This window comes from Lepidochelys kempii, chromosome 18, assembly GCF_965140265.1.
Source record: "Lepidochelys kempii isolate rLepKem1 chromosome 18, rLepKem1.hap2, whole genome shotgun sequence".
In the NCBI taxonomy this organism is placed as follows: domain Eukaryota; kingdom Metazoa; phylum Chordata; order Testudines; family Cheloniidae; genus Lepidochelys; species Lepidochelys kempii.
Window position 1 is genome coordinate 8,390,429 of NC_133273.1, and position 13,063 is coordinate 8,403,491.

The 13,063-nt window shown below is 50.8% G+C and overlaps 1 protein-coding gene across 10 annotated transcripts in view; it reads left to right on the top strand.

Moving 5' to 3' along the window:
- The window catches only part of ARHGEF10L (Rho guanine nucleotide exchange factor 10 like), a 191,178-nt gene that overhangs the window by 126,782 nt on the left and 51,333 nt on the right, over positions 1 to 13,063 (top strand). For all 10 annotated transcript variants that reach the window (XM_073316338.1, XM_073316330.1, XM_073316328.1 and 7 more), the window contains 2 exons: positions 515 to 642; positions 1,884 to 1,984. In XM_073316338.1, coding sequence (XP_073172439.1) covers positions 515 to 642; positions 1,884 to 1,984 — 229 coding nt within the window. The remainder of the gene's footprint in view (positions 1 to 514; positions 643 to 1,883; positions 1,985 to 13,063) is intronic.

The window sequence follows — 13,063 nt, forward strand, 5'->3', positions numbered from 1 at the left end:
TTTACGAAAGAAATGGAGCTATTTCCCCTGTGGTCAGCGAACCACAAGCTGGTTTGTGACTTGGACATAACTAGCCAGGACCAAGGCTGGGGGAAGCCAAGTTAGTGGTCCAAACGACAAAGAACATAACCTTGGAGCAGGGCAGAAAATGGCACTGAATGAGGTTTCTGCCACTGTCTTACTTCTAAAGCAACCATCCCTCCTCACTACGTACCCCTCCCAAGCCCCTACACCAACGTTGCTATGCTGGCTCTTTAGCTGGGGAGGCAGGCAGATCCTTGCTCTGTGGATGTCCTGTGGATGGCCATTGGCTTCCCCAGGAACCTCCAGACATACCAACTTCCTGATGGACTTGGTTCGTGGGTGCCCATGCTAGTCCAGAGCCCTGCTCTTTGCTGTTCCTGGGTGGGCCTTCGGGTGCAATTTGATGGTAACTCATGGGCTCCTGCCTGGCCCTCTCTGCCACGCTCTGATACCTGCATCTTAGGGGTTTCCTTTTCTCTCTTGCTTCCAGAATCTGAACATGACTGTGGCCCAGGATTGGTGCCTGGCCCTGCAGAGGATGATGAGAGTGAAGGAGGAGGAGATCCACTCGGCCAACAAGTGCCGCCTCCGTCTCCTGCTTCCAGGGAAGACAGACAAGTAAGTCTGCTCTTAGATCCCACGGGCAGGACATTTCCTGCTGCATCCCTCTGAGCATGGAGACGGAATCGGAGGGCAAAGGCCTATTGGGCCGTTCTAACCGGTCTCCTGGTAGGCCCATGCAGAATTGTATGCTACAGCATGTTCCGATGCTTTGATCAGTCCAGGTGTACGTGTCTCAGGTAACGGAAGCCTATGCCAGCGTGTAATAAGGTCTCACTTATACCTAGTGCCCTGTACACATCTGTTGCCAGGGCAGCTCGAGTCTTGTCTTGTCCCAGCCTGGCCGGACGTACCAGAACAAACAACTGGTTCAATGCCAGGTGCTTTGGAGGAAAGTGTAAACCCCCTCCCAGCCCCCAGTTAATTTGGGGTGAGGTGGAAGGAGGAATGTCCTCCTCAACGGACCACCCCACCCTGGGATTATGCCCTGATTTTGGGGAGACACTAAGAAGATTCATGGTGGATCCTGAGCTGGTGGAAATCCGCATACTGTGGTGCTGCACTGCTTTACACTGGCTGAGGATCTGGCCCAATATGCTTCTGATGAACCTTGGCTCCTTTTTCCTCCCTCCCCTTGTGGATCCTCTTATATCTAGTCCGGAGAGAAGGGCGGCTGGCTGAGACAAATGCAGCAATTACTGGTCCCCTCCTCCATTCTCGCTGAGATGCAGTTCCTCAGTCTAACATCTCAGGCTCTGCCAGGTCAGGGCATAGCCTGTAAAGCCTCTCCAGGCCCTGTGCTTTGCCGGGCATGGGGGTCATGGCCCAAGAACTAGCAGCTGCCTCAGCAGGTCAGTGCCGGGGCAGGAACCGCTCTGTGCACCCCCAGGCAGCCCCTGGCTGTGACTCCTGGGACAGCTGCAGGCCATGTCTGGTGATATACAATGTAAGTGACTCTAATTGCTGCAAAGATGAGTCCTATGACCGTAGTAAACTGAAACCACAACAGGATGATCTCCCTGTCTCAATAATGTCGTATGTAAACTCCTGGCCTGCCCGCCGCATGGTCAGTGCATTTCCAGCCCTACCCTTTTCTCTATGGCCCCCGTGTGCCCTATTAAACAGCTACTGCCTGTCTGTGCAGGGGTGGTTGCACTTCTGTGGTGGGTGAAGTGCCCTTTGGCACAGAAGTTAGCTACGCAAGGGCTGGGGTGGTACTAGGCACCTGGGTCCATTAATGCCTTTCAGTCAGATCAGAATGGAGCTAAATTCTAGCCTCCATCGTCCTCCTGCTGCAGGTCTGGCCGCCCCATCAGCTTCATGGTGGTCTTCATCACCCCAAACCCACTGAGCAAGATCTCCTGGGTGAACCGCCTGCACTTGGCGAAGATAGGACTGCGTGAGTAATCCTGTTTGCATGGGCAGGGCATCCCTCTGAATGCAAATTAAGGGGTGGGGCAGGGAGGGCCTGTCGATGTCTGTGTTCCCTTTGATAGGTCAGGAAAAATAAGTATCAGAGCTCCTTGCCCAGCACGTGACATTATGGGAATGTGCCAAGCGCAGGCTGAAACTTGGGAGCGTTGAAGCCCTATCAGAGCTGCAAAGAAGCGCTTGACTAGGAAAGGTCTTTAGCTCCTCAGTGTTACCCAGGAGTCTCCAGAGCAGAACGCTGGATGCCCATTATCCAAGTCAAAGAGGGATTTAGCGATGGGCCAAATCAATCCTGCGCGTTGCTCCATTAAGATCAAGGGATTCGGTTCTCCACTGCCGGGTGGACTCACCCAGGGTGAAAGGCTCCCATGCTGATTTGCTCGTGGTTCACTCTCGCTTTGCACTGGTGCAAATGACTGTGCAAACTGCAGGGCAGTGGAGCACCATGGTCAAGGTGGGCTTGGTTCATGAAGTCCGGCTTGGTTTGTGCACATCAGATGTAGGGCTTGAAAGAGGTCTCTCTTATCGGGGTGACTTCCCGTTGCCTTTGATGCCTTGGAAGCTTATTCCTTCATCATTCTTACTGCTTCATCGGGGATTAATTAAAAGGCAACACTCTGATTTTCTTGCCTGCAGATCTTTGGTTCTGGTGCACAGCACGCAGTCGAATACCAGGGCGATTTCATCAGGGATGTTTGTATTAATGGAAGCTGTGCGGTCTTTCATCATGGGGGCCCCCCCTTGGTGAATAGTGGTTAAGACCCAAGTGTTAGCAACTGTTGCAGTCTCTCTCTGCTGCAGGAGGCACTGGGCTGACTGAGAGGTGGCAGTGATGGTGGAGAACTACCTGGGAGGTGGTTTGCTGAATTCTCTCCCGCCCCCCCGCACACCCCTGCCGGCAGTGTCAGAAATGAGAGAGGGATGCGATGGTGCAGTTTTCTCTGACTCATGCCTCTCTGCTTTTATAAGCTTCCCCCCCCCGTCTTCCCGGGTGTTTTAGTGCTGGGTGTTGTGCAAGTGCCTGTCAGAAACCAGAAAGCAGGTTTGGGTAGCCAGAAAACATCATAAAATTACAAATCTAGAATGCACAAAACTTCCATTCAAGCACGTCAGCAAGAAGTGGAAGGTTGGACATATGACCAGGGAAGAGTATAAAAATATTGCTCGGAATGAAATCAGGAGGGCCAAATCGCACCTGGAGCTGCAGCTAGCGAGAGATGTCAAGAGTAACAAGAAGGGTTTCTTCAGGTATGGTGGCAACAAGAAGAAAGCCAAGGAAAGTGTGGGCCCCTTAATAAATGAGGGAGGCAACCTAGTGACAGAGGATGTGGAAAAAGCTAATGTACTCAATGCTTTTTTTGCCTCTGTTTTCACTAACAAGGTCAGCCCCCAGACTGCTGCACTGGGCATCACAACATGGGGAATAGATGGCCAGCCCTCTGTGGAGAAAGAGGTGGTTAGGGACTATTTAGAAAAGCTGGACGTGCACAAGTCCATGGGGCCGGACGAGTTGCATCCGAGAGTGCTGAAGGAATTGGCGGCTGTGATTGCAGAGCCATTGGCCATTATCTTTGAAAACTCATGGTGAACGGGGGAAGTCCCGGATGACTGGAAAAAGGCTAATATAATGCCAATCTTTAAAAAAGGGAAGGAGGATCCTGGGAACTACAGGCCAGTCAGCCTCACTTCAGTCCCCGGAAAAATCATGGAGCAGGTCCTCAAAGAATCAATCCTGAAGCACTTACATGAGAGGAAAGTGATCAGGAACAGTCAGCATGGATTCACCAAGGGAAGGTCATGCCTGACTAATCTAATCGCCTTCTATGATGAGATTACTGGTTCTGTAGATGAAGGGAAAGCAGTGGATGTATTGTATCTTGACTTTAGCAAAGCTTTTGACACAGTCTCCCACAGTATTCTTGCCAGCAAGTTAAAGAAGTATGGGCTGGATGAATGCACTATAAGGTGGGTAGAAAGTTAGGCTAGATTGTCGGGCTCAACGGGTAGTGATCAATGGCTCCATGTCTAGTTGGCAGCCGGTGTCAAGTGGAGTGCCCCAGGGGTCGGTCCTGGGGCCGGTTTTGTTCAATATCTTCATAAATGATCTGGAGGATGGTGTGGATTGCACTCTCAGCAAATTTGCGGATGATACTAAACTGGGAGGAGTGGTAGATACGCTGGAGGGCAGGGATAGGATACGGAGGGACCTAGACAAATTGGAGGATTGGGCCAAAAGAAATCTGATGAGGTTCAATAAGGATAAGTGCAGGGTCCTGCACTTAGGACGGAAGAACCCAATGCACAGCTACAGACTAGGGACCGAATGGCTAGGCAGCAGTTCTGCGGAAAAGGACCTAGGGGTGACAGTGGACGAGAAGCTGGATATGGGTCAGCAGTGTGCCCTTGTTGCCAAGAAGGCCAATGGCATTTTGGGATGTATAAGTAGGGGCATAGCGAGCAGATCGAGGGACGTGATCGTCCCCCTCTATTCGACATTGGTGAGGCCTCATCTGGAGTACTGTGTCCAGTTTTGGGCCCCACACTACAAGAAGGATGTGGATAAATTGGAAAGAGTCCAGCGAAGGGCAACAAAAATGATTAGGGGTCTGGAACACATGACTTATGAGGAGAGGCTGAGGGAACTGGGATTGTTTAGTCTGCGGAAGAGAAGAATGAGGGGGGATTTGATAGCTGCTTTCAACTACCTGAGAGGTGGTTCCAGAGAGGATGGTTCTAGACTGTTCTCAGTGGTGGAAGAGGACAGGACAAGGAGTAATGGTCTCAAGTTGCAGTAGGGGAGGTTTAGGTTGGATATTAGGAAAATCTTTTTCACTAGTAGGGTGGTGAAACACTGGAATGCATTGCCTAGGGAGGTGGTGGAATCTCCTTCCTTAAAAGTTTTTAAGGTCAGGCTTGACAAAGCCCTGCCTGGGATGATTTAATTGGGGATGGGTCCTGCTTTTGAGCAGGGGGTTGGACTAGATGATCTACTGAGGTCCCTTCCAACCCTGATATTCTATGATTCTATGATTCCATAGAGGAACTGCTTAAGTCAGGGTGCCGGTTCTGATTTCAGTCCGGGGGAGGCATCTTGCAGCAGCAGCCCCGAGGGTGCTTAGGCCCCTGGAAGCTAAGGATAAAATGTAAAAAACATCAGTCTATTTTGGGAGTATTTGTGGGTTTCATGTAGGTTTCCTACAACAAAATTACTAACACAGCACAAACAGGCAACAGCTGATGGAGGGGAAGGCCCAGGATTCTTCAGGGAAACCAGTAACAAGTTCCCAATGTCCATTTCCATCTGGACAAACTGTTGAAAGTTTTAGTTGTTTTTGGCAACCTTTCTGGTGAAACTTACCCAATGTACAGAAAATGTACCGTCCTGCATAGTAGCCTGGTGTATCCTCTCAGTCAGTCAGAGTTTTATATACGCCAGCCTCTCACGAGGCAGGCTGGTTTTTTCATCAGTTCGTTGAGGCCTTGATTCAGGAAAGCACCTGAGCACACGTTTGACTTTCAGCTTGTGTTTGAGATCTGTTGACCGTGCTCAGGTTAAAGCATGTGCTTAAGTACCTATCCCAAATCGGGATGCAGCGTGTTCCCAATTGGAAGAGGGTCAAAGCAGGGGCCGGTGACTTTTCTTCTCTTCCCCAGGGCTTAGGAAAGACTCCAAAACCAACCTTTTAAACTACAGACTGGGCCAATCGCATCCCAGCCTATACCTTCTTCAAACTGAGGCTCAGGGGGAAACTGGGTAACTGCCATTTTAGAATTACAGCTTGTGAGTGGTGGTAGTGAGGGAAAAGAGAGTTTGCGGTTGAGGTGACTCCAAGATATCTGCCCTCAGGGTGCAGAGTGAAGGGGAAGGATAGTTAAGGATATAAAACAAGGAATATTTTTTCCCGGGGAAGGGCTTGTCTTTGAAGCACTAAATAGCATTAAGCTTTCTCTGCTCACCAACTTGTTTAGGTAAGGAGAGAACAGAAACACCAGGCGTTAAGCTGACAGAGTGCCCCATCCCCTGTTTGGAAATGATGTCCATGGCTGATGCTAGCAGTGTGATGGCTAAAGCTAATTAGCAAGTCAAAAAAACACTGCACCAATTCCCTTTATGCACCTCACCCAGGGAACCATTCCTCTGCGCACATAGCCCCTTGGCACCATCCCTCTTGGCCTTCTGGCACATACAGGAATACCATCCCTCTGCATGCACACAACCCCACACCCCATGGCACCATCCCTCTGCATGTACATGCCCCCTCCAAGTTCCCCGAGCACCATCCCTTCCCCTCCCCCAGTAACCCCTGGGGTACCATCCATCTGCACGCCAACAGGCGCACTCCCCCCTGCCCCAGCCCTCAGGCCATCACCCCTCTCTGCACACATGCACCCTGGGGCACTATCCCTCTGTCCATCCCCATTGGGTTTGGTGGGCTGCCACACAATGGCCACGCTGATGCTTAAAGTGCGTTTCCTGCAGTTCAGTGCTTGCATGTTAGTGCGGCCACCCCAGGCAGGCAGGTTATGCAGAGAGGTTGCAGGCCCTGTCCCCCAGCACGTTCCAAGACACCTGGCTCTGCCTGGCATGAGGGGCTCTTCTTGGGGCTACCCCTGCTCTGTTCTCCTGCCTGGTATGACGCGCAGAGAGGGGACGGAGCACTACTGCCCACCCCTATTTAAATGGCACCCCTGGCTTAAGTGTAACTAAATCAGAGTTCAAGTAACCAAGCCCACAGATGTCCCCTGAAGGCAGCACGTTCCGGGAGATGGAACAGTCTCAGCAGTGTCATACGGCAGGCCTCAGTCAGGCCTTCTCCCTGAGTCTCTAAAACCAGAATTGGTGGGGGGAATTCTTGACTGCTTTGAGCTACTTAATTAGATTTACTTACCAGGGCATGTGGGGGTGTGTGTGTGGGGAGAATGTCCATCTGGCCTCTGATCGGAGGTCTTAGGAGCAGGAACAATTATGGATCGTGCCTCAGGGAGGTTGGCATATCTCCTCTATGGGGCATCTTTCCCTGTGCTGTCTGGAGCAGAGGAGGGGAGAGCGGAGACTCTCTAGGCCTCTTCCATGGCTGGCATCCACATGAAAGCGAGCCTGGCTATGTTTGAGAGAACCGTGAGGGAGGAACCCAGCCCCTACAGCTCAACGTTGAGCATTCACTCTCTGCAGGGAAGAAAACCAGCCAGGGGCTCAAATGAAATTACAGCTCTTAGGAGACCCTTGCAGTGTGTGTCATGGCTAGGCACTTTGAGTGCCTCACCCCTCTTTCCCTGGCACCTGCTCTGTCCCCCTTGCTCCTTTCTATAGCAAGGACCCCATTTTACTCCTCTTCGGGTGGGATCTCAGCCAGCCAGACCCGCCTTTTATTTTTCCATCTCTCTCAAAGGCTGAGCGGTAGCTTTGGACACCACCTTGTGGCCTGTGTTTACAGGGGAGGGTCAAACGAGAAGATCACAATGGCCTATGAAGCAGGTGGAATTGGATACCGTTGAAAACAGGAGATTGCTCTAGAAGATGGACCCCAGCCTGGTGCAATGTGGCAAATCCTGTGTTCCTAACTGAATCCAAGTAGAAGGAGCTGAACTGACTGCAGGTTTCATCTTAGGTGGCTGCAGGCCACGCTTTGGGCTTCAGAGCATTGAGCCAGTGGCATGGCTGCATCTGCCTGTTCCTTCCCAGGCTGCACCTGGCTTTCTCACTGACCTTCAGGGCAAGGCACGTTTGTGTGCAGCATTTGATTGAGGCTCTTTGTTTTGCATTTAATTTTCTCTGATTAAAGCGCCTAGCAGCCGCAACCATGGAAAGCCCTGGAAATCCATGAAATAAATAACTCCAGCTATTACTGCCTGGGGGCTTTCTTGAGTTGTGTTAGCTCTGAATGCTGAGGAAATGGGCCAGCACTTGGAGACTGCCTGGTTCTTATTGCCATGCTGCAGGATTCTGCTGTTTGTCCCTTCTCCAAACTTCCTTGTTCGGACAACACGGCCTGGAACGGATCTGTGTGCATGCAACCTTAATGCCTCCCGAGCCCACGGGTAATAGGTACTGCTGGAGTCTTGCAGCATGTTGGACAGAGACTTCCTAGTGGGGCCACCTTCCGGCCAACCTTGAGAATCCTGACTATGGAACAGTTGCCCACCAGCCCTTCTCCTTACTGAGTTGTATTTCTGACCTCCTAGCACTGTGTGGTGCCATCCTTGGAAAGGCCCTGGTGTGAGGTCTGTTCTGCAGGTGACTCCGTGCAAAGAAGAAGAGGATGAGATAAAAAAGGTGTCTGGCTTTCCAAAGAGCTCAGGGTCGATTTGCAAGAGCTCAGCATCCGCCATCGAGACCGGATTTTTCACAGAGCGCCGCGCTTAGCAGCTACCATCACAAACAGTGCTGAGTGCCGATGAAAATCCGGACTCTTGTTTTAGTACCTAAATAGAAGCTGAGTTCTTCTGAAAGTTCATGAACTTAGGGGACCCAGGATGGAAGCCTGTGGCTTGGAACCTGGCCATTTTGCAGAGGGCAGCAAAGGTGCCTTAGCTATGGCATGTATGTACATGTAGGTATGACGTGCCCATATGCAAGGTGACCCCGTATGTAGACACCTCAAGTCAGATAGCTTTAACTGCCGAAAAGGCCACAAGGTTTAACCAGAGGGAGATGACACGCTCTGCCTAAAGACAGGTTTCAGAGTAGCAGCCGTGTTAGTCTGTATTCGCAAAAAGAAAAGAAGGACTTGTGGCACCTTAGAGACTAACCAATTTATTTGAGCATAAGCTTTCGTGAGTTACAGCTCACTTCATCGGATGCATACTGTGGAAAATACAGTGAGGAGATTTATATACACACAGAACATGAAAAAATGGGTGTTATACACACTGTAAGGAGAGTGATCACTTAAGATGAGCTATTACCAGCAGGAGAACGGGGCGGAGGGGAGAAAAACCTTTTGCATTGATAATCAAGGTGGGCCATTGCCAGCAGTTAACAGGAACGTCTGAGAAGCGGGGGCGGGGGGGTGGGGGTGGGAATAAACATGGGGAAATAGTTTTACTTTGTATAATGACACATCCACTCCCAGGCTCTATTCAAGCCTAAGTTAATTGTATCCAGTTTGCAAATTAATTCCAATTCAGCAGTCTCTCGTTGGAGTCTGTTTTTGAAGTCTTTTTGTTGTAATATTGTGACCTTTAGGTCTGTAATCAAGTGACCAGAGAGATTGAAGTGTTCTCCGAGTGGTTTATGAATGTTATAATTCTTGGCATCTGATTTCTGTCCATTTATTCTTTTACGTAGAGACTGTCCAGTTTGACCAATGTACATGGCAGAGGGGCATTGCTGGCACATGATGGCATAGATCACATTGGTAGATGTGCAGGTGAACGAGCCTCTGACAGTGTGGCTGATGTGATTAGGCCCTAAGATGTCTGCCTAAAGAGACGTCTGGTCTGAACAACGCGGCGATGTTGGGATCAGGGTGTTGGTCCAGTGTCTGTGATCAGGACTAGAACTGCCTGGACTGCTTTTCATTAAAAAGTGCCGGGGGTGTGAAACCACGGTGCAGATGCAGAAACTGCTGATCTTCCACATAATCTTAGAAAAAATCTGTGCCATGCCCCGTCGGACTCAGGCTATAACTTATGTCACTGGCAGCAGAAAGATCCCATTGCAACGGCCAAGATTTTTAACATTGACTAGTGGTGTGGGGTACCTCGTCTGAGACGCTTTAGAGGGCCTTGAACCTCAGAGGGTGGGTGCTTGGCAATTGGGCCCCTTTTAAGGGGTCTTAATTTGGGAGCCCCAGAACCGAGGCACCCAAATTCACCAGTCGCTTTTGGAAAGCCACGCCTGATCTCTGCTTTGTCACATCTAAGGTAGAGCGTGCCGCAAAGGGCGGCTTCATATCTTCCCGTGTTTTGTAAATGGAGCACATCCCCTCTGGAAGTTTATCGCAAGCGTCTGTGTAACCCCACAATGTCATTGGTGGAATTGCTTTTCAGAGCACGGTTTCCCTTTTGATCTCTTCATTAAACGGGGGAAAGAAAGCAGGCAGATAATTCTGGGCGGCCGCAGTTCCCCTGCACTCTCAGGTCCCCCGGCAGCAGAGAGTTCCCTGGTGACACTTGCGTCCCTTCTTATCTTTGTTTCTATTCAACTCCACCAGCCACTGAAGCAAAAAAAAAAAGTTTAATGGAAGAAAAATTCATTTGAAATCTTATTTGAATGCCTGGATTCCCCCAGGCTGGAAGGAGTTTTGATTCTCTTGTTTTTAATAGTTTGTTTTTTATCTGGGATGCCTGCGGGGAAATCCTGTAACCACCAGTTAGGAATAAAAACGCATTAAAGCTGCATGTGAAGAAATGTTTTGTTGTTTCTTTTCCCTTTTTTTTTTTGCTGTCACTACTCGGGCCTGGCTCTCTCTGCTCCGTGCTGCAGTCGAGAGCTCAGTGCGTGAGAAAAGGTGAATAAGCAGAAAGAACCGCTCTTAGTCCTTGGAAATGCCAGCCCCTGACATTTCCTTGTGGCTAATGCTGGTTCCACCCCTGTTAGGTTCTTCGGGAGCAGACAAGCCGTATGCATTTTAAACACTTTTTTGACCAAATCTGCTCTTCATCCTAAAGCTCAAAGCCAATGGTTCTCAACCTTTGTGATACCAGGGACTGGCTTGCTGCCTTCCTAAAGTGTCAGGGAGGTCTTGGGGACCAGAGCCGGACCCGACGTTGAGAAACACTGGTCTAAGCCGCCTAGTCAATGGAGAGGTGCTCATCACAGCTGATACAGGGTATGTCTGTGTCTACACAGCAAAAGCCTTGAATCCAGTGAGCGCGGGTACTACATAGCAGTGACTACACCACAGTTAGCAAGATGAGGGTGTACCCGGGGTCCGCTCCGGGCTTGCACTATCCATCCTGCACTGTGTTCGCTGCTAGCCACATTCAGATTAGCACAGGTAGGCCTAGCCCCTGCACATCTTTTGCTGTGTAGAGGTACCTATAGAGGGAACCTTTCCCCTGTCGTGTCTGTCTCAAGGGGTTTGTGCTGACACCCAGCTCTGTCCTATAGGATGGCCAGCTGCATTCAGTAGGTGGGTGATAGCATAATCCTTGATCAGCCGGGTGGAGTAGTAGGCGTCCTGCTCCCGACACCCATGTGGGATTTGGATAACTGGGCGTAACGGGATGGAATTGAGCAAAGGAAAACTCCAGCTGGAATGCTGGGCCTTCTGGCTGCTTTCCCCCCTATTTTTGGCGTCGGTTAGAAATGACCGGGCAAAGCCCAGGAAGCCGTTCTGCACCAACAGGTTTATCAGCCTGGTGGGGCTTCCCACGCGCGGGATCAGAGACTGCAAAGACCTGCGGGGTGGCGGGGGGACCCCACTCCGCCGAGTCTGGGGTTAGTCCCTATGGTACACTGGAGCGTGGTGTCCAATCTGTATCCCATTGGATACCTCCCTAGACTCTGAACAGCTTCTCTTTGCCTGGCTGAGTTCTGCGAGGGCTGAATCTCGGATGCTTTTCTGGTTACACCCAGTCACTGCCAGGGGCTAGTGTGGCTACTCAGAGATTCAAGCAGTGCCTGCATGTTAACCCTTTCGTGACCAGAGCAGGGAAGTTCTTAGCGTATCATAGAATCTCAGGGTTGGAAGGGACCTCAGGAGGTCATCTAGTCCAACCCCCTGCTCAAAGCAGGACCAATCCCCAATTTTTGCCTCAGATCCCTAAATGGCCCCCTCAAGGATTGAACTCACAACCCTGGGTTTAGCAGGCCAATGCTCACCACTGAGCTATCCCTCCCCCCCCCCCCATACCGTAAAAGAATGTCATCTTCTGTGGGAGGGGAGGTATATGGCGCTCAGCTAAGGTTTAAGTGGCACAATTATCTTAAGTGGCACAATGATCTTTCTCCCATCAGTTACTCTATCATGCTTTATTGATCTGGGATATAAATTAAGCTGCAAGAAATCAAGCCTCACTGACAGGTGCTCCTAAACCAGGAGCTTTAGCTGCTGGGCAGGATCCAGTTCCAAGTGAGGCTTCTGCATACATGTTCAATGTAGCCTGATAATAAGGTCCAGAAGCTGTCTCCAGGAAGGAGCAGAGAGCGACTATGAACCACGTGCTGGGGAAGGAGCGCAGAAAGCTCAGTCTGATGGAGTATCTCTGCTGGCTCGAACAGAGTTGTATTGGGGTCAGCCATATGCAAGAGAGACCAGTGGGGCCAGAGACCTCTTGTTCAGGTATTGCGGCGATCACAGCAGGCACAAGAAGTTTGGAGGCTTTTCTATCTGGTCATGTTATAAAGGAGGCTGGGCCTGATTCATGGCATGGTAATGCAAAGAAGTGGAGGGGTGGAGTTATGCGAAATAATTTAAGAAGGCTCAGAGTTGGGGAGCAAGAGGGGGTCAAACTCCAAACTGGGGAAAACTAAGCTAAACCTAGGGGAAGCTGTTCTGGCAGTGCAACGGATTCAGCTGAAGGACAGATACCCAAGGGAAACGCTAGGGGGAATCCCCATCATGTGGCACATTTGAAAACTAGGCTAGGCAAACCCTAAGCAGTGTGCCATAGGGCATTGCCCTCTTAGTCAGGGAAGGGGCAGGCTGGTGCTTTGTCCCTTCTCTGGATTCCTACGCTGCGGTGAGACACCCGCAGCTGGCTTGTGCCAGCTGACTCCTACTTGTGGGGCTCGGGCTAAGGGGCTGTTTAACTGCATGGAGATGCTCTGGCGTGGGTTGGAGCCCAAGCTCTAGAGCCCTCCCACTTTGCAGGGTCCTAGAGCCCAGGCCCGATGTCTCCACTGCAATTAAACAGCCCTTTCACCTGAGCACTGGGAGCCCGAGTCAGCTGGCATAGGCATGCCGAGCTAGCTTTGATCTAGCGAGAGTGGCTAAAAATAGCAGTGTCGATGTGGTGGCCTGGACCCCAGTGCTGGCTAGCACTCAGTGTGCACACAGATTTGTGGTGGGGGTTGTGCAGCCCAAGCTGAAGTCCGTGTCACCCCGTCTTCACTGCTGTTTAGCCAGGCTAGCTAGCTTAACGCTCGCTCGGGTATCCT